Genomic DNA, 17696 nt, shown 5'->3' on the forward strand with positions numbered 1-17696 from the left:
ATGAGGAGAGCTATAATCCAAAATTATAGCAGATTGGCCTGGAACAAATCTGGATTTGATTTTGAATTAAGGTTTAGATCTAACCCAGATCTAAAACTTTCAAGTGCATTTGCTCTAGAATTCTATGGTAAACTGAGGAACACATGTTCTCATGAGGAAAAGTTGGACAAGTGGCATTGCGACTGGAGAGGTAGCTGAATATATAGACAACTAGCATAGAGTGGCATCTACTGTACATTGCAACACCCAACAATGCCAGCAACTATACAAATCCCCAGATGTTAGAACTTCCCTTTGCCTTGGATGGGGAAGCCTATGAAACCCTTTTCCTCTGCTACTCTGTGTTTAATGTCAATGTTTAGGATCAACCAACCAGGTCACTGAATTGGGCCAGTTTTCCCCAACCAAGCTAACTTTATCCTGAAGAGCTGCTTTCAGCTAGCACAAACCTACAGAGAAATTCATGCAGGGAGATCAGTGCAATTAAACTTGGAATTATCCATACCCAATAGAGCAGCATGCTATTTTTGCATGATTAGCATTCTTATTGCAGAAATCAAATCCAGAAAGCACACACAGATGACTGATTCAGCAGGATTCATTAACTTTTTAATATACATAATAATATGAGTAAAATGTACAATACCAATTCTTCATGTAACATAAGCAAAACACAAGCAGCAGCTTCAGAGCAGATAAGAATAGTTTCAGTTCTCAGCATGCCACATAGAACTGCAGGGCCATGCCCAGGCTCCTTCAGTTTCAGTTTTTAACTTAGCTTTCATTGCCTGACCTTGTTATCATGTCTGCAGTTCCTGAATATTCTGACACCTCTTCATGACTGGAAGAGACATAAATACAGTTAACTTAATATTCTTCCCATGGTGCATTCCACCCAATGGCTTGATCATTATGTTGGCCAGATTGTCTTCTGACGCACAGTGAAGCAAGCCAATCAATTTCAGTTTTAGTTTCTAATTCAGCTCTCATTGCCTGACCTTGTTACCATGTCTCTGCCAGTTCATGAATATTATGACAATTCTTACAGCGGATTTCAGTACCCAAATTCTGGGTTCCCTTCCCTTCCCTTCCTGAAGTTGTGAAAATTAAATGTATTTTAAGAGGGAAAAGCCAGGATTTTTTTTAAAGTTTTATTTTTTTAAGACAAACATGAACAAACACAACATAAAAACAACAAACCATCTTCCAAATACGTACATACAATGTGTCGGTTGGTTTACAAATTGTTTTGTGCTTCCACTTCGTAGTCTTCAATTAGAATTACATTGTATATGTTCTCATATCGTCAATCAAATATTCCTAAATACATTAATATCATTGTTAATCAATCATTTGACTATACTATTATTCATTCATGTTTTACAAAATAATCCATATTTTACTTAATTTATTTTATGACAGTTCATATTGCCATCTCAAATCTATCCTATAATCATTTTGTAGATATAATAAAAAAATACATCTTTATATATTCATTATGTTCTAAAAATCTAAATATTTCATTACCATTTTTATTGTCTAACCATTGATAGAATAGATCCCAAATTTTATAAAATTGTTTATCTTCTTGTTCTCTGATTTCAAATGTCAATCTACTCATTTCAGCACATTCCATTATTTTCTTAATAACTTCCTCCTGTGTTGGTATTTTCTCATTTTTCCAGTTTTTAGCAAATACGATCCTAGCCACTGTTAATACATTTACAATCAAATATTTTAATTCTTTACTATATATTTCAGGTAAAATTCCCAATAAAAATATCTCTGGTTTCAAGTCTATATGCTTTTTTTGTCATTTTTTCCAACCATGTGTGGATTTTAGTCCAATATCTTTTGGCATCCGTGCATGTCCACTACATATGGTAATATGAGCCAGGTATCTGATGACATTTCCAACATTTTTCAGACTTGTTCTTGAACGTTCTTGCTATTCTTATTGGGGGAAAATGCCACCTGTAAAACATCTTATACAAATTTTCTTTATATGCTGTTGACATTGTCATTTTATAATTTTGAGACCACAATTTTGCCATTTCTCTAAATCAATCCCATATCCAAAATTCTTCCCCCAAGCAATCATTGTTTCTTTAACTTGTTCTTCTTCTAGTTTAATTTCTAATAAATATCCATACAGTTTTTTAATACCTTTTCATCAGTATCTGATGAAAATCTTATCTAAATCAGTCAATTTATCATAGAAATCTTCTGTTTTAGAATCTTTATCATACCTAGAATGTATTTGCGCATATGAAAACCAATTCATCTTTATACCTTGTTCCTCTAATTTTTGCATAGATTTAAGTTCACCCTTTTCATTCAATATTTCACCATATCTAACTATATTATAGGATAAGAAAATGCTTCAATAGTTGATAGCCAGACTGGAATTTTCAAATAACATTGCCTTTTAGTCTTCTCCCAATTTAACCACAGAGACTCCCGTATATAATGTCTTCTAAAATACCCCTGTGTTTTAGTTCCTTTATACGATAAAAAAGCATGCCACCCCAACAACAGATCATGTCCTTCTAGTGTCAACAATCTAGCATTTCTTAATGTTATCCATTCCTTAACTCACATCAAATTTGTAGCTTGGTAGTACAACTCCCAATTAGGCAAACCAAATCCTCCTCTTATTCTAGCATCTTGCAAAAGTTTTAATTTTATTCTCGCTTTCTTACCTTGCCATATATATTTCAACACAATTTTATTTAAATCTTGAAAATAATCTTTTCCAAGCCTAATTGGAATAGTTTGGAACAAATATAAAATTCAGGGCAATATATTCATCTTGATTGTTGATATTCTCCCTATTAACGACAGTTGTAAATTTTCCCATTTCACCAAATCCAGCGCTATCTGCTGCTTGTTTAATATAGTTATTCTCTTTTAGTGTACTACATCTTGCTGTCAAATGTATCCCCAAGTACTTGATCTTATTTGTGACCTGGGTTTTCAATACATCTGCCAATTCTTCCTTTTGTCTTGATAACATATTCTTTGTCAAAATCTTTGTTTTGTCTTTATTTTCAAACCAGCCACCTTCCCATATACCTCTATCTTTTCTATCAATTTTAATGCTGTTTCTAGTGGGTCTTCTAAAATAAAAACCAGATAATCTGTGAATGCTTGCAACTTAAATTCTTCCTTTTTAATTTTCATCCCTTTTATATTCTTTTCTTCTCTAATATTTCTGTTTAGCACTTCCAAGGTTAACACAAACAACAGTGGGCACCCTTGTCTTGTTCCTTTTCTTATATCAATAGAGTCCGTTAATTCTCCCTCTATCATTACCTTTGCCGTCTGCTTATGATATATAGCTTTTATTGCTTTGGTAAATTTTTTACCAAAGCCCATCTGTTCCAGCTGTAATAACATGAATCGCCAATTCACATTGTCAAATGCCTTCTGTGCATCTAAAAATATCAAAGCCATTTGTTTTTCGGGGTGTGCCTTGTAGTATTCCAAAGTGTCCAAGATTACTCTCATATTGTCTTTAATTTGTCTCTTTGGCAGAAATCCATTTTGATCAGGATGAATAAAATTATTTAGGTATTTTTTAAGTCTTTTTGCCAATATTGAAGCAAAAATTTTATAATCTGCATTTAGGGAAATAGGTCTATAGTTCTTGATTTATAATGGGTCGGCCTCTTCTTTTGGGACAAGTGTAATATAAGCTTCTGATCATGATTTAGGTATCTTCTTCTTTAACATAACTTCATTCATAACTTCTAGCAATAGAAGATTCAACGATTGAATGAAGTCCATCTGGGCCTGGTGCCTTTCCATTGTTTTTCTTCTTAAGTGCTTCAGTTAACTCTATCATCGTTATATTGCTTTCTAACATTATTTCAATCTCTTTAGGTATCTGGGGTAGATTAGCATTCTGTAAATACTGTTTAACTCTTTCATCGTCAATATTCTCTTGTGTGTCTAGTTTCCCATAATAGTCTCATATAATTTCCTTCTTCTCTTTACTTCCATAGCAAACTTGGCCTTGGTCATCTATTAATTGCAATATTTTCCTTGATTCTTTCTCCTTTCTCAGTTTATATGCTAACCATCTACCTGGTTTATTTGCATCTTCAAAATAGTTCTGTTTCGCACCTCTGATTTTCTGTGCTAATTCTTCTTTTTCCATTCGTCCCATTTTATGTTTAATTATATCCATTTTTAACTTAATGTCCTTTTTCTGTGGCATTTTCTGTAACTCTTTTTCAAGTCCTTTATACTCATCCTCTAATGTCTTAGAGACTGGTCTTTTCGTGGTATTTCCAGACATGATATTCTAATTCCGATTTTTTTGGGAATCGCCCCCCCCCCTTCCCCCCCTTCTTCTCCTCCTTGCCCTCCCCTCGAGGCCCGAAGTCAGGAGTTGCTACCGCCGGCGTGGCTCTGCGTAGCTCAGTTCTGCGTTGCCTCAGGAAGGAAAGGCAAAAGGAAGAGCCGCGCGGCGCTTTGCAACGGCAGCAGCGGCTTCTGGTTTTGCCTTTCCCTTCCGAGGCAACGTGGGATTGGAGAATGAGCCGCGCCAGCGGTAGCAACTCCTGACAGCCCTAGCCGGATACCTGAGCGGAGCCCGGGCGGGCGGGCGGTGCGAGCGGAGGCCGCTGAGCGGCAGGAAAAGGGAGCTGGGCAGCGATTTCTTGGTGCGCGGTGGGGGTCTCTTTTGGCCGGCCCCGATTTTTTTTTCAGAGGGGAATATCATGCCTTTCCCCTTGTATAGTCTATTATCAAGCCTCTGGCATATGCCTTTATTTTATCCCATGCGTTCTGCATTGATATGTCTTCTTTTTTATTTTCTTTAAAGAAAAAAGCCAGTTCTTTCTCCATCCTCTGTATGAAGTCTTTTTCTTTTAGTATAGTATTATTTAACGTCCATCTAGATCTTCTTCTTTGTCCTTTCCATTTAATTGTCATTGGATTATGATCTGCCCAAGTACTTGTTTCAATATTTATTTCTTGAATATTAGCTAACAATTTTGTTGACATCCATATCACATCTATTCTGGACCATGATAAATGTCCGTTTGAATAGAAGGTGTATTGTTTAGTCTTAGCATTTCTTTCTCTCCATGTATCTTTTAAATTTATTTCATCTATCATTTTAAAAAAGGATTTAGGGAGAGTCTTTCTGTTGTTGTTTTCTGTGTTGTACAGTCCAATTTACTGTCTACAATTCCATTAAAGTCTCCCATCATTACTATATTAGCATAGTCCAGTTCAATTATTTTCATATGTAGTTTTCTATAAAATTCTTCTTGATTATCATTCAGGGCATAGATTGCAATCAGGAGTGTTTTCATATTATTGTCCATTATTTCCACCATTAGTAATCTTCCATCGTCATCGGTATAAATCAATTTCGCTGGGATAATATCTTTAATGTATAAAACCACTCCTCTTTTCTTGCATTGTGTCAAAGAAGTAAATATTTTCCCTAATTTTGGCTGTATCAACAGTTGTTCATGTTGCTTTTTAATATGTACTTCTTGTAGGCAGATTATATCAAATTTTAATTTCTCTAATTTATGGAGAGTTTTCCTTCTTTTAACAGCTGAGTTAAGTCCATTTATGTTAATTGTAATCAGTTTTTTCTCTTCCATGATTATACTTTATAGGTAGGTTTGGCAGCTCTCGTAGATCTTGGTTCACGTTGTTCTTTAACTTCCACCTTTCCGCCTACTGCACCTTCTTCTTTTTCAGTCGCTATTTGGCAGTCCTCTTGGAATTCAATTAGTGACATTTCTTTTTCTGTCTCCTCTTTCCATCCAAAATATTCTGTATGAAATAATTCAGCTTTCTCAACTGAGTCAATTCTGTGTCTCTGTTCTTGCCATGTGAACATTAAACCTTCTGGAATCAGGCATCTATAATTCACCTCTTTTTTAAGTAGAATTTTAGTCAGGAATCGGTATTCTCATCTCTCTCACTTTTCTGGGTATTTGTTTCAGGACCACAATCTTCTTATTTTTATATTTCAATGTTTTCTCTCTTGCCACTTGCAATATTTGCATTTTAATGGCTTTCTTTATAAATCTAATGTGAACTTCTCTTGGTAAGCTATTTCTCATTGCATATCTTGTGAAGACTCGAAAAACCTCATCTATTCCATCCATCATCTTCTCTTTGGTTATTTCCAGAGCTTCAGCCAAGATTTCTATCATTATCTCAGCTAGGTTTTGTCCCTTTTCTTCCTCTATGTTTTGGAATCAGATAAAATTCTGATCTGTCCATCTCCCATCTCAGCATCCCACTTTTATCTTGTTCAACTATGGTTAATCTGCTATCAATATTTTACAAGTAGGTTTGCAAGCATTGAGACATTGCCCTGGGAAAGAAACTGGGTTAACTTCTATCTTTGAAAATATGGCTATATATATAAAGAAAACCAATAGTAAAATAGAGAAATTTCCAAGCCCCTTAACTTTAGGAACCAGTGGCTCTCCAGATGTTGGTGTGTTAGTTAAGCCACAGTCAGTTGCTTACATCATGGATTGCCTGTTCTTAACCCAATTCCCTATCTTATAGCAGTTGTAGCCTTAGAGTTACTTGTGGGAGTGAATGGGTTGTTTTATGAACATGAAGTTTTTGCAAATTTTAAATAGGGCATGCAGTGTTGGGCTGCAAAATTCTGGATAACTTCTGGAGAGAAGCAAAGAATTAAGACTTTTTTAAAAAAAAAATTCTGCCATCTGGATATTGTAGGCAAGTATGGTAGCAGTAGTTTAAGCCTTTTGCAGCAATAGGTCTGAGCAGATAAGGATTGCAAGATGCAGGATTTTTGCTTCCTCTCCCACAAGCTCTCTAGATCTGTAAATCTCTGCCCCTATTTTCCTGCTCCCAGTTAAAGCTACTACCACTTATCCTGGAATAGTTTTGTCTGGTGTCCACTGTCTTAACTCTGGCACATGAGTGAGACAACCACTGATATAAACTGGGCTCCTTATTGGCAAGTAAGGAAAAAAAGATGAGGGGAATGAAATAAATTTCATTTTATTTATTTTCCCTCCTCCTTCCCTATTTATTTTCCTTCTCATTTTTCAGGTTAACTGTCTCAAACTTCTTATTACAGAAAATAAAAGAAAAGAAAAGAAACGTCTGTAAATAATTATATACACAGATAATTAAAATCCTCTCTCTCTCCCTCCCTCCCTTTGAAAGGAATCAGAGTTTATTTTGCATCAATACTAATATTCAAAGTTTTAAAGCTAGCATGCAGATCTTTGTATAATTTGTCAAAATGCTATCTCATGGTCATGCAACAATTATGGATGAGTTATCTTATTTCATCATGGTGACTTTTCTCCGGCCTCTTCCTGGAAAACGATATGTTGCTGGTTCTAAAATGCGAATTTTTTTTTGAAGCTAATCAATCTTCTTACCACAGGCCATCTGTAGTTGAAAGGAAATCAGATTACCAAAGTGAGATCAGCCATGATGTCATAGACAACTTGATAAAGTCACAATTCCCACTGTAAAGTAAACTTCTAAGCCCCTGGTGGTTCAAACTCAGAGCAGGCCTTGTCCTTCCTAGGAGGAACATACTCAAGAAACAGTAAGGCAGGGGGCCCCAAGGTCATTTAGGTAAGTCTATCTTCAAACCAATTATCATTGGTAGAAAGTCCTCTATACTTCATTTCAAAGCCTTGCTGCCAGGAAAGGATAGAGATGTAAGCTAGCATGTTTAGGGGTTTTGAAGGCATTTTATCTTGGTTACATTTAGACATTTCCCTGTCAAATTTACCATATAGGATTGTTATGAATACAAAAAGAACAAGACCCATGGATACCAATCATGAACCCTTAAAAGAAAGTCAAGGTATACACGCAATAAAAGAAAGATCTCTGTGCCTTTCTGATTCTTTATTCAAAGAGTTTTGAATCAAAACTTTCAAAGCTAGAGCATCACATTTTGTGCCACTCCCATTTTCAGCTATTTTCAGCTAATACAGTTACGAAGACAGAAAATATGCAGACTGGACCCAGCTTCTCACAGAGCTCCTGTAACTGCTTTCTGAGCCTCTACCTAAAATTATGTTGTACAACTTGTAATTATCAGTTATGCAAAGGTTTTTTGAGAGGATTAAGGAAATGGGAAAGGGATGGCTATTTGTATATAGGAGAAAAATTATTTTAGTTATAGATTGTATTGCTATGGTTGTTTGAGGAGAGATTATTTACTTTGGATAATTAATATGGATAATTAACTGATGAGATTCAGAATCCAATTGCCAGTCACAAAGTAAACTTGGAATGGTTACTCTATCTTACAACATTTTTAAAAATTAAAATATATATGCAGATCATGGGTTGGACTGTGATGCTGTTTCCTCTGTCTTGCCTTTTTTTACCCCTCTGGATGTTGCTGAATTAACACAATCTCCAAATCTTACATCAATAAATTCCATAAAATAAATATGTATAATAATATTTAAAGGTACACCTTTTATCAGTTCTAAATCTTGCATTTAGATTTAAAAGATGACCCCATATTATGACTGTGAGGAAGGGGAAAAGTGATATCTAAATTTTCCATATTATACATGATTTTTCTACACTGTATAGCTCTATGAGGTGTCTCCTTTCATGCCTTGTCTCCAAGCTAAAAAAGCTTCAGGCACTGTTGTCTTTCTTCCTAGGAAGTTGTGGTAGCTCCTAAATTATTTAGATGCCTTTCTTTGCATTTTTTTTTAAGTATTACAGTATCATTTTTTTAGATGTGGCAACCAGAATTGCACACTACAGGACAAGTGTAGTTGCACCATAAATGATAAAGAGGTTTTTACTATATTGCTGATTTATTTTTAGCCCTCTTCCTTCTGGTACCAAACATGGAATTTGGTTGATGGGTTACCAGTAGAAATATATAAAACACTAGGTGAAATATTTGATCCAATAATGTCGTGGAGAGAAGCGTATATTATATTAATACTGAAAGAGGGTGCAGATACTACTTATATAAAAAACTATAGACCAATCTCTTTATTGAACACCGATTATAAAATATTCAGGAACATAATGGCTGATAGAATGAAAAAAATATTGAGTAAAAACATATACCCAGATCAAAACAGTTTGCTACCAACAAGACAAATAAAAAATAACACAAGGACAGTATTAGATGTTTTGGAGTACTACAAGGCACATCCAGAAAAACAAATTTCATTAATTTTTCTGGATGCTCAAAAAGCCTTCGACAAAGTAAATTGGCAATTTATGATTTGGCAAGTAAAGGAGATGAAATTTGGGACAAATTTAAAAAAATGTTAGGGTCAATATACTCAAATCAAAAAGCATGCATAATAATTAATGTAGAAACTACAAATTCATTTGAGATAGGAAAAGGAGTCGGGCAGGGATGTCCACTTTCACCTCTGCTCTTTATCTCAACACTAGAAATTTTGCTGAGGAGAATTAGATTGAATTTGGAAATAAAAGGATTAAGAATTAAACAACAAGAGTACAAGGTCCAAGTTTTTGAAGACAACCTTGTATTCTTCGCAGAAGAACCAATAAAATCAGCACCAAATTTAATTAAAGAGATAGATACGGAAAAGTGGCAGGCCTAACAATTAATAAAGATAAATCCAAAATGATAACAAAAAATCTAACAGAGAGTCAAAAAAGAAACTAGTAGAAGTAATGGGTTTACAAATTGTTTAAAAAATCAAATACTTGGGAATTTAGCTCACAGCAAGATGTTCAACAATAAAAGAGATCCATCTTATGAAATCCTGATAGTGCCATTAGCAACTAACTCACCTTCTGGTCTTTCTTTGGCCATGATAGAATGAATTTATGAGCAAGTCCTGCAAGTTCTCTTGCTTCCTCCTTTTGTTTCCTTTTCCCAAGTGCAGAAGGATGTCAGAGCTGGAAAAAGCTTTCCGCAAATTTGCTGTGTATGGAGACACAGCTGCCACAGGCAATGACATGACAGGCAAGAACTTCTCCAAGATGTTGAAAGAATGTGGTGTAATGGATGGCAAAGCAGTGACCAGCACTGATGTGGACATTGTCTTCAATAAAGTCAAGTGAGCTGAAGGGTTGGTGTGTATATATATTTGTCGACAGGCATCTAACTTCAATTAGGTTAATGTGTAAATAGTTATTATGGCAATATTGCTCTTCTTTTTAAATTTTGAGCCAGATAATTTTGTTTCAGTCAAGACACATTGTCATGTCCCTTCACTGTGAATCAGAGATGCCTTGCTAGCCATTTCTTAAGGACATGTCCACAATACAGGGCCTGTTCCTCATCCCCAGCCTATAGTCGAGGCCACCTAAATTCATTTATTTGAACCAATGTTAAAGTAGCATGTTCTTCTTCTCCCCATATGAACCTTCATAAATTTACAATCTGTGTGGCTTTGAAAATGACCAGGGGGTGACATGAAGGAGACTAGGATCTTGCCAGTATGAATTGGTAGAAGCCATGTTTGTAATCATAAATAGCTGAAGGCAGATCTACTCAGGAAGCAAAATAATGCAATATAATGTGGTATCCTGATTCAATAGAATTATGTAGAAATGTAATGGTATGTGGGAATGACCTTGGGAGACAAGAGGAAGGCCCACAATCTAGGCAACAGATTAATAAGGCAGTTCAGTTTACAGGTGGGGGAAAAGCATGAGAAGTGTTTTGAATGGGAGTTTTCCTGGTTTTCTGGAAGATAAAAAAGAGGAGGGAAGAAATGCTTTCATTTTTGCAAGATTATGTTAATGTAATTTTACAATAAATTAGGATCAGTTCGTCCCTGTACGTCTTGTCTGGACTATATCACAAATCTGACATCAATTTTCCAAGATTGCAAGTATTTCATGTTCTTTTTTGTGTTGAATCTCTTTTGTCTAGGTTGTGGGTTTTTCTCCTGACTTCCAAGTTCATTCTCCCCATTAGAAAGGGATCACTGTCCTCCTTTAATTATATTGGCTTCTTAAAAAGAACTTCATGCAAATAGAAACCTACTGCAAAGAATGTTACAGCAGAGTAACATCAGAACTAGAAATTACTTTCCTGACATGCCACCTTCTGTTTGTAAATAATTGTGGGCTTTTTTATTAATTGGACAGTTATCTCTCCCCCCACCCCCACCCCTTATGCTTGCTAAACGAAATAATTGTCTTGAAATAATTGTTGTTTATAATACTATTCTCTTTGTAAATTTTTAGATGCCTTGTTCATGGTTTGTCTTGTACTGAGGATCAGAGTTGATGGGTTTTTGTATTCTCAGGACCAAGACTGCTCGCAACATCACATATCCAGAATTCCAAGAAGCAATAAAAGAGCTGAGTGCTAAACGTTTCAAAGGAAAGTCTGCAGAGGAGGCTTTACAGGCCACTCACCAGTTGATGGAGGGCAAGGAACCAGGCAGTGTAGGAGTGACGGTGAGTGAAGAACTTCCTACATGTGAGGGATGCAGCCAATCAATGATGCTGCAAGGGATACCTGAGCAAGACCTATTCAGATACATTACATTCTTTAACTGTAATCTCTCATCTTTAATTTATTTTTGTTTATTTATTAATTTAATGTATATGGCTGCCTTTCATGCCCTACTGATTTCTCTCCACATTTCTTGCTCTTCCTTTCTTCCCAGTAATCACTTTCCTGACTGACTTGCTTTTAGAGGTTGTGGTCCTCCATTATTGAAGGCTTTTAAGAAGAGACGGAGACAGCTATTTGTCTGGAATGGTATAGGGTCTCCTGCTTGAGTAGAGGGTTGGATTAGAAGAGCTCTAAGGTTCCTTTCAACTCTGTTATTCTGTTATTTCTTCTAATTCTTTTTATGACTAAGCTACTGGTCATATCATAGCTGCAAGGAAGGCCCCTTATAGATTGTAAACTTGTGATCATCACTAGTAGCATTGCTATAACCAATTATTTCTGACTTGCCAAACAGCATTGAAACAAAACCAATAAAATATTTTTTTGGAAATATTCCACATGATACTGAGAAGAAACCACATTACCTTTCATCCAGTGCATTTCACTGATTTTGCTCTGCACCGTCAGCTGTTAGTCAAGTGACCAGGACCAGGAAGTGACTCCTCTCTCTGTGTCTGTCTCCGTCTCCCTCCCTCCCTCCCTCCCTCCCTCCATCCATCCATCCATCTATCTATCTATCTATCTATCTATCTATCTATCTATCTATCTATCTATCTATCTATCTATCTATCTATCTATCTATCCATCTATCTATCTATCTATCTATCTATCTATCTATCTATCTATCTATCTATCTATCTATCTATCTATCTATCTATCTATCTATCATCTATCTATCAATCATCTATCTATCTATCATCTATCTATCCATCTATCTATCTCCTCCAGAAAAGCACAGTGCTAGAAACAGTTAAGATAAGGTGCAGAACTTTTTAAAAAGTCCATAATGATTTCTTTATTAAAGTTTTTCCCGGAATAACTTTGGGAGAGACAGAATATAAGTTGTCCTCATCCAAGCCACCTCAAATTCACCCAATATGTAGGTCTTCTTGGTGTGAATAAAAGCTATACATCTAATTTGTTGTTTATCCCTATTGCTCATTTATACTGGCCTGTGAATTTCCCCTGTGTTAGAATCAGCTTGTTAGCATCATCTTCCCTTCCCCCAAACCCATCCTCAACAGGCAGCTGATACTTTGTGAAATTGTCTTGCAGAAAGCTGTTGCAGCTGGTGCAGTAGACAGACTGACAGACACCAGCAAATACACGGGTTCTCACAAGGAACGCTTTGATGAAAGTGGCAAAGGAAAAGGGATAGCTGGGCGTGCGGAGATGACTGACAACAGCGGCTATGTTGGGGCTTATAAGGGAGCTGGAACTTACGATAAGTCCCACTAAATGAGGAATGGGGCCTCCTGGAAACCCTGCCTGACCTCCTTGGCCTTGGAATGAGATGCCAATAAACTCCTGCTCTTCATTATTGTGTTTAGTGTTTGTGAGACTATAGGTGATTGGTATCTAAATGAGGAAAGGGTTAGAATTATTCCCTTGTTTTGGAAAATTCTTCATTATCTACCATTAGTCTACAAGACATAGAAAAAAAACCTCACATTTCCTTTCATTGCCATAATCAAAGACACAAAAGTTTTTTTCGTACTGGCTTTGTATGTGCTTTTCTTACAGATTCATCTAGATCTCTACCAAAAAGCTTATTGATAAAAGAATTAACTTGCATCTTCCACTTGCAAAACTTATCTCTGAATTGTCAAATTGATTATCAAAAGATGCCAATTCTAGGCATGAAGATGTTGGGCCGTCAAAATTCAATCATGTTTGCTTCTATATATGTTTGTATAAGTTGCAAGCCTTCGGACTACAGTGCTCCACTTAATGCCATATATTAGCCAAACAAAATATATTGTTATTTTGAATTTCTTCATTTAAATTCTGTGGCTGGACTTGAGTTGGCTTGTACAGATGATGAAAATTCATTTCTTAGACACCCTATTCCTTCTCTCATTGTAACCAATTGGATGTTCTACATAGTGTAGGCTCAAGCCTACACTAGGTCAGCTGGATCTTTGAGTCTTTTCATGTTTTTAGCTAGGAAATAGTACAACAGTTAGCTCCAAATGGGAAAAAACAGCATGGGATGTAAATATATGTATCGTCTTTAGGGAATGCACAAAAGGAATAGCAGTGCTCCACCTGTAAATCTTGTTGAGTTCATGGAGGATTCTGTATCTTGCTGCCAATGAAGCAGAATGCTAATGTTACTGGATGTCCTAATTTAATTACAGCTTACAATTGATTGTAGATTATGTTTATGCAGGGAAAGACATGAAGTGTTGAAGATAAATGATCTGGGCTCATTTAGTGTTCTTAAAAACTTCTCCTAATGCTGTTTTAGTAGATGCATGAATTTGTTTTATATCCTGTTTATGTGATGCACATTATGAAACACATTAGTGCCCAAACTTTTAACTTCTCATACAAACTAATGGGAGCAGAGCTGGCAGTTATCAGGAAGTATGACAGATGTTTTGAGCAGAAGTAGTTCTTAACTGACAAATATAATGGAGCCTGCCGTTTATGGTCAGAAGTCTTGATGGCCATTATGTGAAGCTTTCAAATGATTGCTTGGGACTGCCAAAATGATGGCCACTTCTCAAATCACATCACGTGGCCCAGTGACAAAGTGTCTTGTTTTGCTTTCTTAATGTGAGTTTTACAGTGTTGGAAGAAAAATCTGGTCGGGTTCCAAGCTGGGAGAAAGACACAGGAATCAATGAATTTGGAGACAGGCTGTAGGAAAGGAAGTCTCCATTTATTTAGGAATTAGAAATGAAGGGAGTCAGCATTGGTTCTGTGTCAGCTGTTCCAGAACCGATGTTGAATCACTTTGCTTCTGATTCCTAAATGGAGATCTCCTTTCCTGCAGCTTGCCTCCAAATTCATTGGCTCCTGCATCTTTCTCCCAGCTTGGAAGCTGACAGGATTTTTCTTCCAACAACAGCATTCCATAGTGTTCTGCAGCACTGCAGAATGCTGCAAAGTTTGTGTTAAGAAAGCAAAGCAAGCTGCTATATTGCTGGGCCATTTCCAAGGTCAGCACTGTAAGAGTGGGAAGCAGGCCTGCAGGTAATCAATGTGTGTGGGGGTGGGGGTGGGATGGAGGATAGATAGGCGGGGTGGTGGAGGTGCATCTTTGCAATTGATCATAAGGGTGAATGACTACAGGAGCTTTGCAGCAACTGTAACTTTCAAGAAGGTACCACAGGCTACCACCTTTATTTAATCATTTATATGGGAGAGAGTGGAAGAGTAGCCACGAAGTCTTGAAAAAGCTACAGGTAGTTCTCCAGTTAAGAATGTCTGACTTAAGGACAACCCTTAGATAGGAACATGCTGCCTGTTACTAAAAGAGGTGGCTGGCATTGTTCCTCAAGTGAATGAACTGTTGAAGTTGTGCAGTGTTCTATGAATCACCGAAGCCATATGTTTTTTTTTAATAGGCAGCCTATTGTCAATGCTTTTCAGTAATTTATGAAAACACTGCATGGTTTCAGCGATTTGTCAGCTTGAAAGGCAATGCTGTCCGCCACTTTTAATAATAGCCCATTTGTATATATAAATTCTAACTTGCATACAGGTAGTCCTCAATTTACAACATTTCATTTAGTGCCCGTTCAAAATTACAACATCACTGAAAAAAGTGGCTTATTACTGTTTTTCACACATATGACCATTGCTGCAATATGATCAAAAATTGGATGCTTGGCAACTGGTTCATATTTATGAAAGTTGTGGTGTCCAAGGGTCATGTGATCTTCTGACAAGCAGAGTCAACAGTGAAGTTACTACTAACTTAACTACTGCAGTGCTTCACTTAACGACTGTGGCAAGAAAGGTCATAAGACGGGGCACAAAATTTGTCTCACTTAGCAACATAAATTTTTGGCTCAATGTTGAGGACTACCTGTACAAATTGAATTAAAGATAGAGTTAAGAATTCATAAACAAGAAGTTCCTGTGTTCAGACGCTGGGAAGTGCTTATATTTACCAAGATCAGAATTGAGTGAGCAATGATATTCCCCATTACACTGACTCTTTTAAACTTTGGAGAAGACTTCTGACTATATCATTAATATTTAAGGAAACAAATGGATTATCAAAAAAATCCAGAAATCCCACTGAAAGCCTCAATAACCAGGCTCACTCTGGAAAACACATAGCTCTCTGGAGAAATCTGTAATGCTGGGAAAAGTAAAAGAAGAAACGGACAACCAGCATCAAGCTGGCACTTACTCAATAAACATCCATACTACACAATTCCCTTAATGGCCAGCAGAGAGCAGTAGCCCACCACAAACTTCCTTAGTTTTTGAAGCAGTATGTCCATCCTAAATAGTCTCCTCACTCCATAGGAAGAGTTGGTACAGTTAATATCAATATCCTTCATTACCTAAGACACTTTAATGCATTATTTTAGTATTGTAGTATATTAGCTCTTTACTACTGAAATAAAATATTTTAGCAATAGCAATAGCACTTAGACTTTTACTGTTCCATAGTGCTTTGCAGAAATCTCTGAGTAGTTTAAAATACAAGCGTATTATCCCCAACAATCTGGATTCTCATTTTACCAACCTTGGAAGGATGGGAGGCTGAATCAACCTTGAGCCCCATCAGGAATGAACTTCTGGCAGTGGGCAGAGTTAGCCTGCAATACAGGTAGTCCTTGACTTAAAACAGTTTATTTAGTGACCGTTTGAAGTTACAATGGCACTGAAAAAAGTGAGTTATGGTGGAATTCAGTTTTTTTTACTACTGGTTCTGTGGGCGTGGCAGGGAAGGATACTGTAAAATCTCCAGCCAGAGATGGTATTTGCTGGTTCTCTGAACTACACAAAATTTCCATTACCAGTTCTCCAGAACTGGTCAGAACCTGATGAATACCACCTCTGGTTATGACCATTTTTCTCACTTATGACCATTTCAGCATCCCTACCGTTATGTGATTTACATTTAGATATTTGACAACTGACTCACATTTATGATAGTCGCAGTGTCCTGTGATCACATGATCCCCTTTTACGATCTGACAAGCAAAGTCAACGGGGAAGCCAGATTCACTTAACAACCATGTTACTAATTTAGCATCGGCAGTGATTCACTTAACAAACGCGGCAATAAAAATGGCAAAATGTTGCAAAACTCACAACAAATTTCTCATTAGCAACATAAATTTTGGGCTCAATTGTGGTTGCATCTTGAGGATTTCCTGTACTGCATTCTAACCATTGTCTCACTAGAGCTCTTTTTTTTTTGCCATGTCCATTGGAATATATTTCAATAAATTCTTAGGTGGGTTTGTTTTTGTTTTTTGTAATGAAAACTCTTCACTCTTGATTGATGATTGTATTCAATCTGTAGTAAACATCTATCCATTATTGCCTCCACATTTAATAGACATAAAGCAATTATTTTTCAGAAATAAATTCTTTGTTTTCTTGGCTGGTACTTCTAAACTGCCAGCTCTTTTCCCAAGCTCGTCACCTAAGAACTTCTTGTTCTTTTCTTGAATCTCTCCATTTAATTGTGGTATTCATAGTACACCAGGTTCCAACATTCTGAAGAAGACAGATCCCCTAATCGAGGATCTGTGTCTCATTACAAAAAATACAGACATTAGATGCAATCCTGCCATCATTTTCCCAGTTCCTGCTCAGACTTGTGTGTACATTTCTTCAAAAGTATAGTACATTCCACAAATAAGCTTTAAGAGGATCATTGTCCACAGATCTGCCTAGAAAGTATTTTTAAATTTACAGCCTTAAATTTACAGGTAGTTCTCATAACCATTCATTTAATGACTATTCAAATTTACAATGGCAATGAAAAAAGTAAATTTTTCCCACATTCAATGGGAAAGCTGAGAAGGCATAAGCACTCTTTAAAAAGGACAATTCAGTGGTCAAGTTTATTTATATATAATTTGTTTATAACTTTTATATAGATACCCACTTTATATCAAACTCTGCTCAGCTTCCAACCAAACTCCTATTTAAAGATGGAAAAATGTTAATAGAAGCTGCAACATTTCTGTGGTTGAGGAGTGAAAAACCCTCATGGTATAGTGGTTTAAAGGTCCCTGTAGAATTGGGGAGATCTTAGCTTAAGTGTCTGTCCAGCTAGGGAAACTCACTTTAAGCCAATCTACCA

The 17696-nt window shown here is 36.4% G+C and overlaps 1 protein-coding gene across 5 annotated transcripts in view; it reads left to right on the forward strand.

Moving 5' to 3' along the window:
• The window catches only part of TPPP2 (tubulin polymerization promoting protein family member 2), a 39815-nt gene extending 26868 nt beyond the window's left edge, over positions 1 to 12947 (forward strand). For 2 of the 5 annotated variants that reach the window (XM_087946626.1, XM_087946629.1), the window contains 4 exons: positions 7412 to 7498; positions 9882 to 10055; positions 11256 to 11409; positions 12686 to 12947. In XM_087946626.1, coding sequence (XP_087802752.1) covers positions 7412 to 7498; positions 9882 to 10055; positions 11256 to 11409; positions 12686 to 12868 — 598 coding nt within the window. In that variant the 3' untranslated portion in view covers positions 12869 to 12947. Of the gene's footprint in view, positions 1 to 7383; positions 7499 to 9876; positions 10056 to 11255; positions 11410 to 12685 lie in introns of those variants that run through there. The other 3 variants (XM_087946627.1, XM_087946628.1, XM_026684227.2) reach the window with 3 other exon arrangements.
• Positions 12948 to 17696: the final 4749 nt, after the last annotated feature.

This window comes from Notechis scutatus, chromosome Z (genome assembly GCF_049901735.1).
Source record: "Notechis scutatus isolate UNSWTSFEM ecotype Mainland chromosome Z, rNotScu1.2, whole genome shotgun sequence".
In the NCBI taxonomy this organism is placed as follows: Eukaryota; Metazoa; Chordata; class Lepidosauria; order Squamata; family Elapidae; genus Notechis; species Notechis scutatus.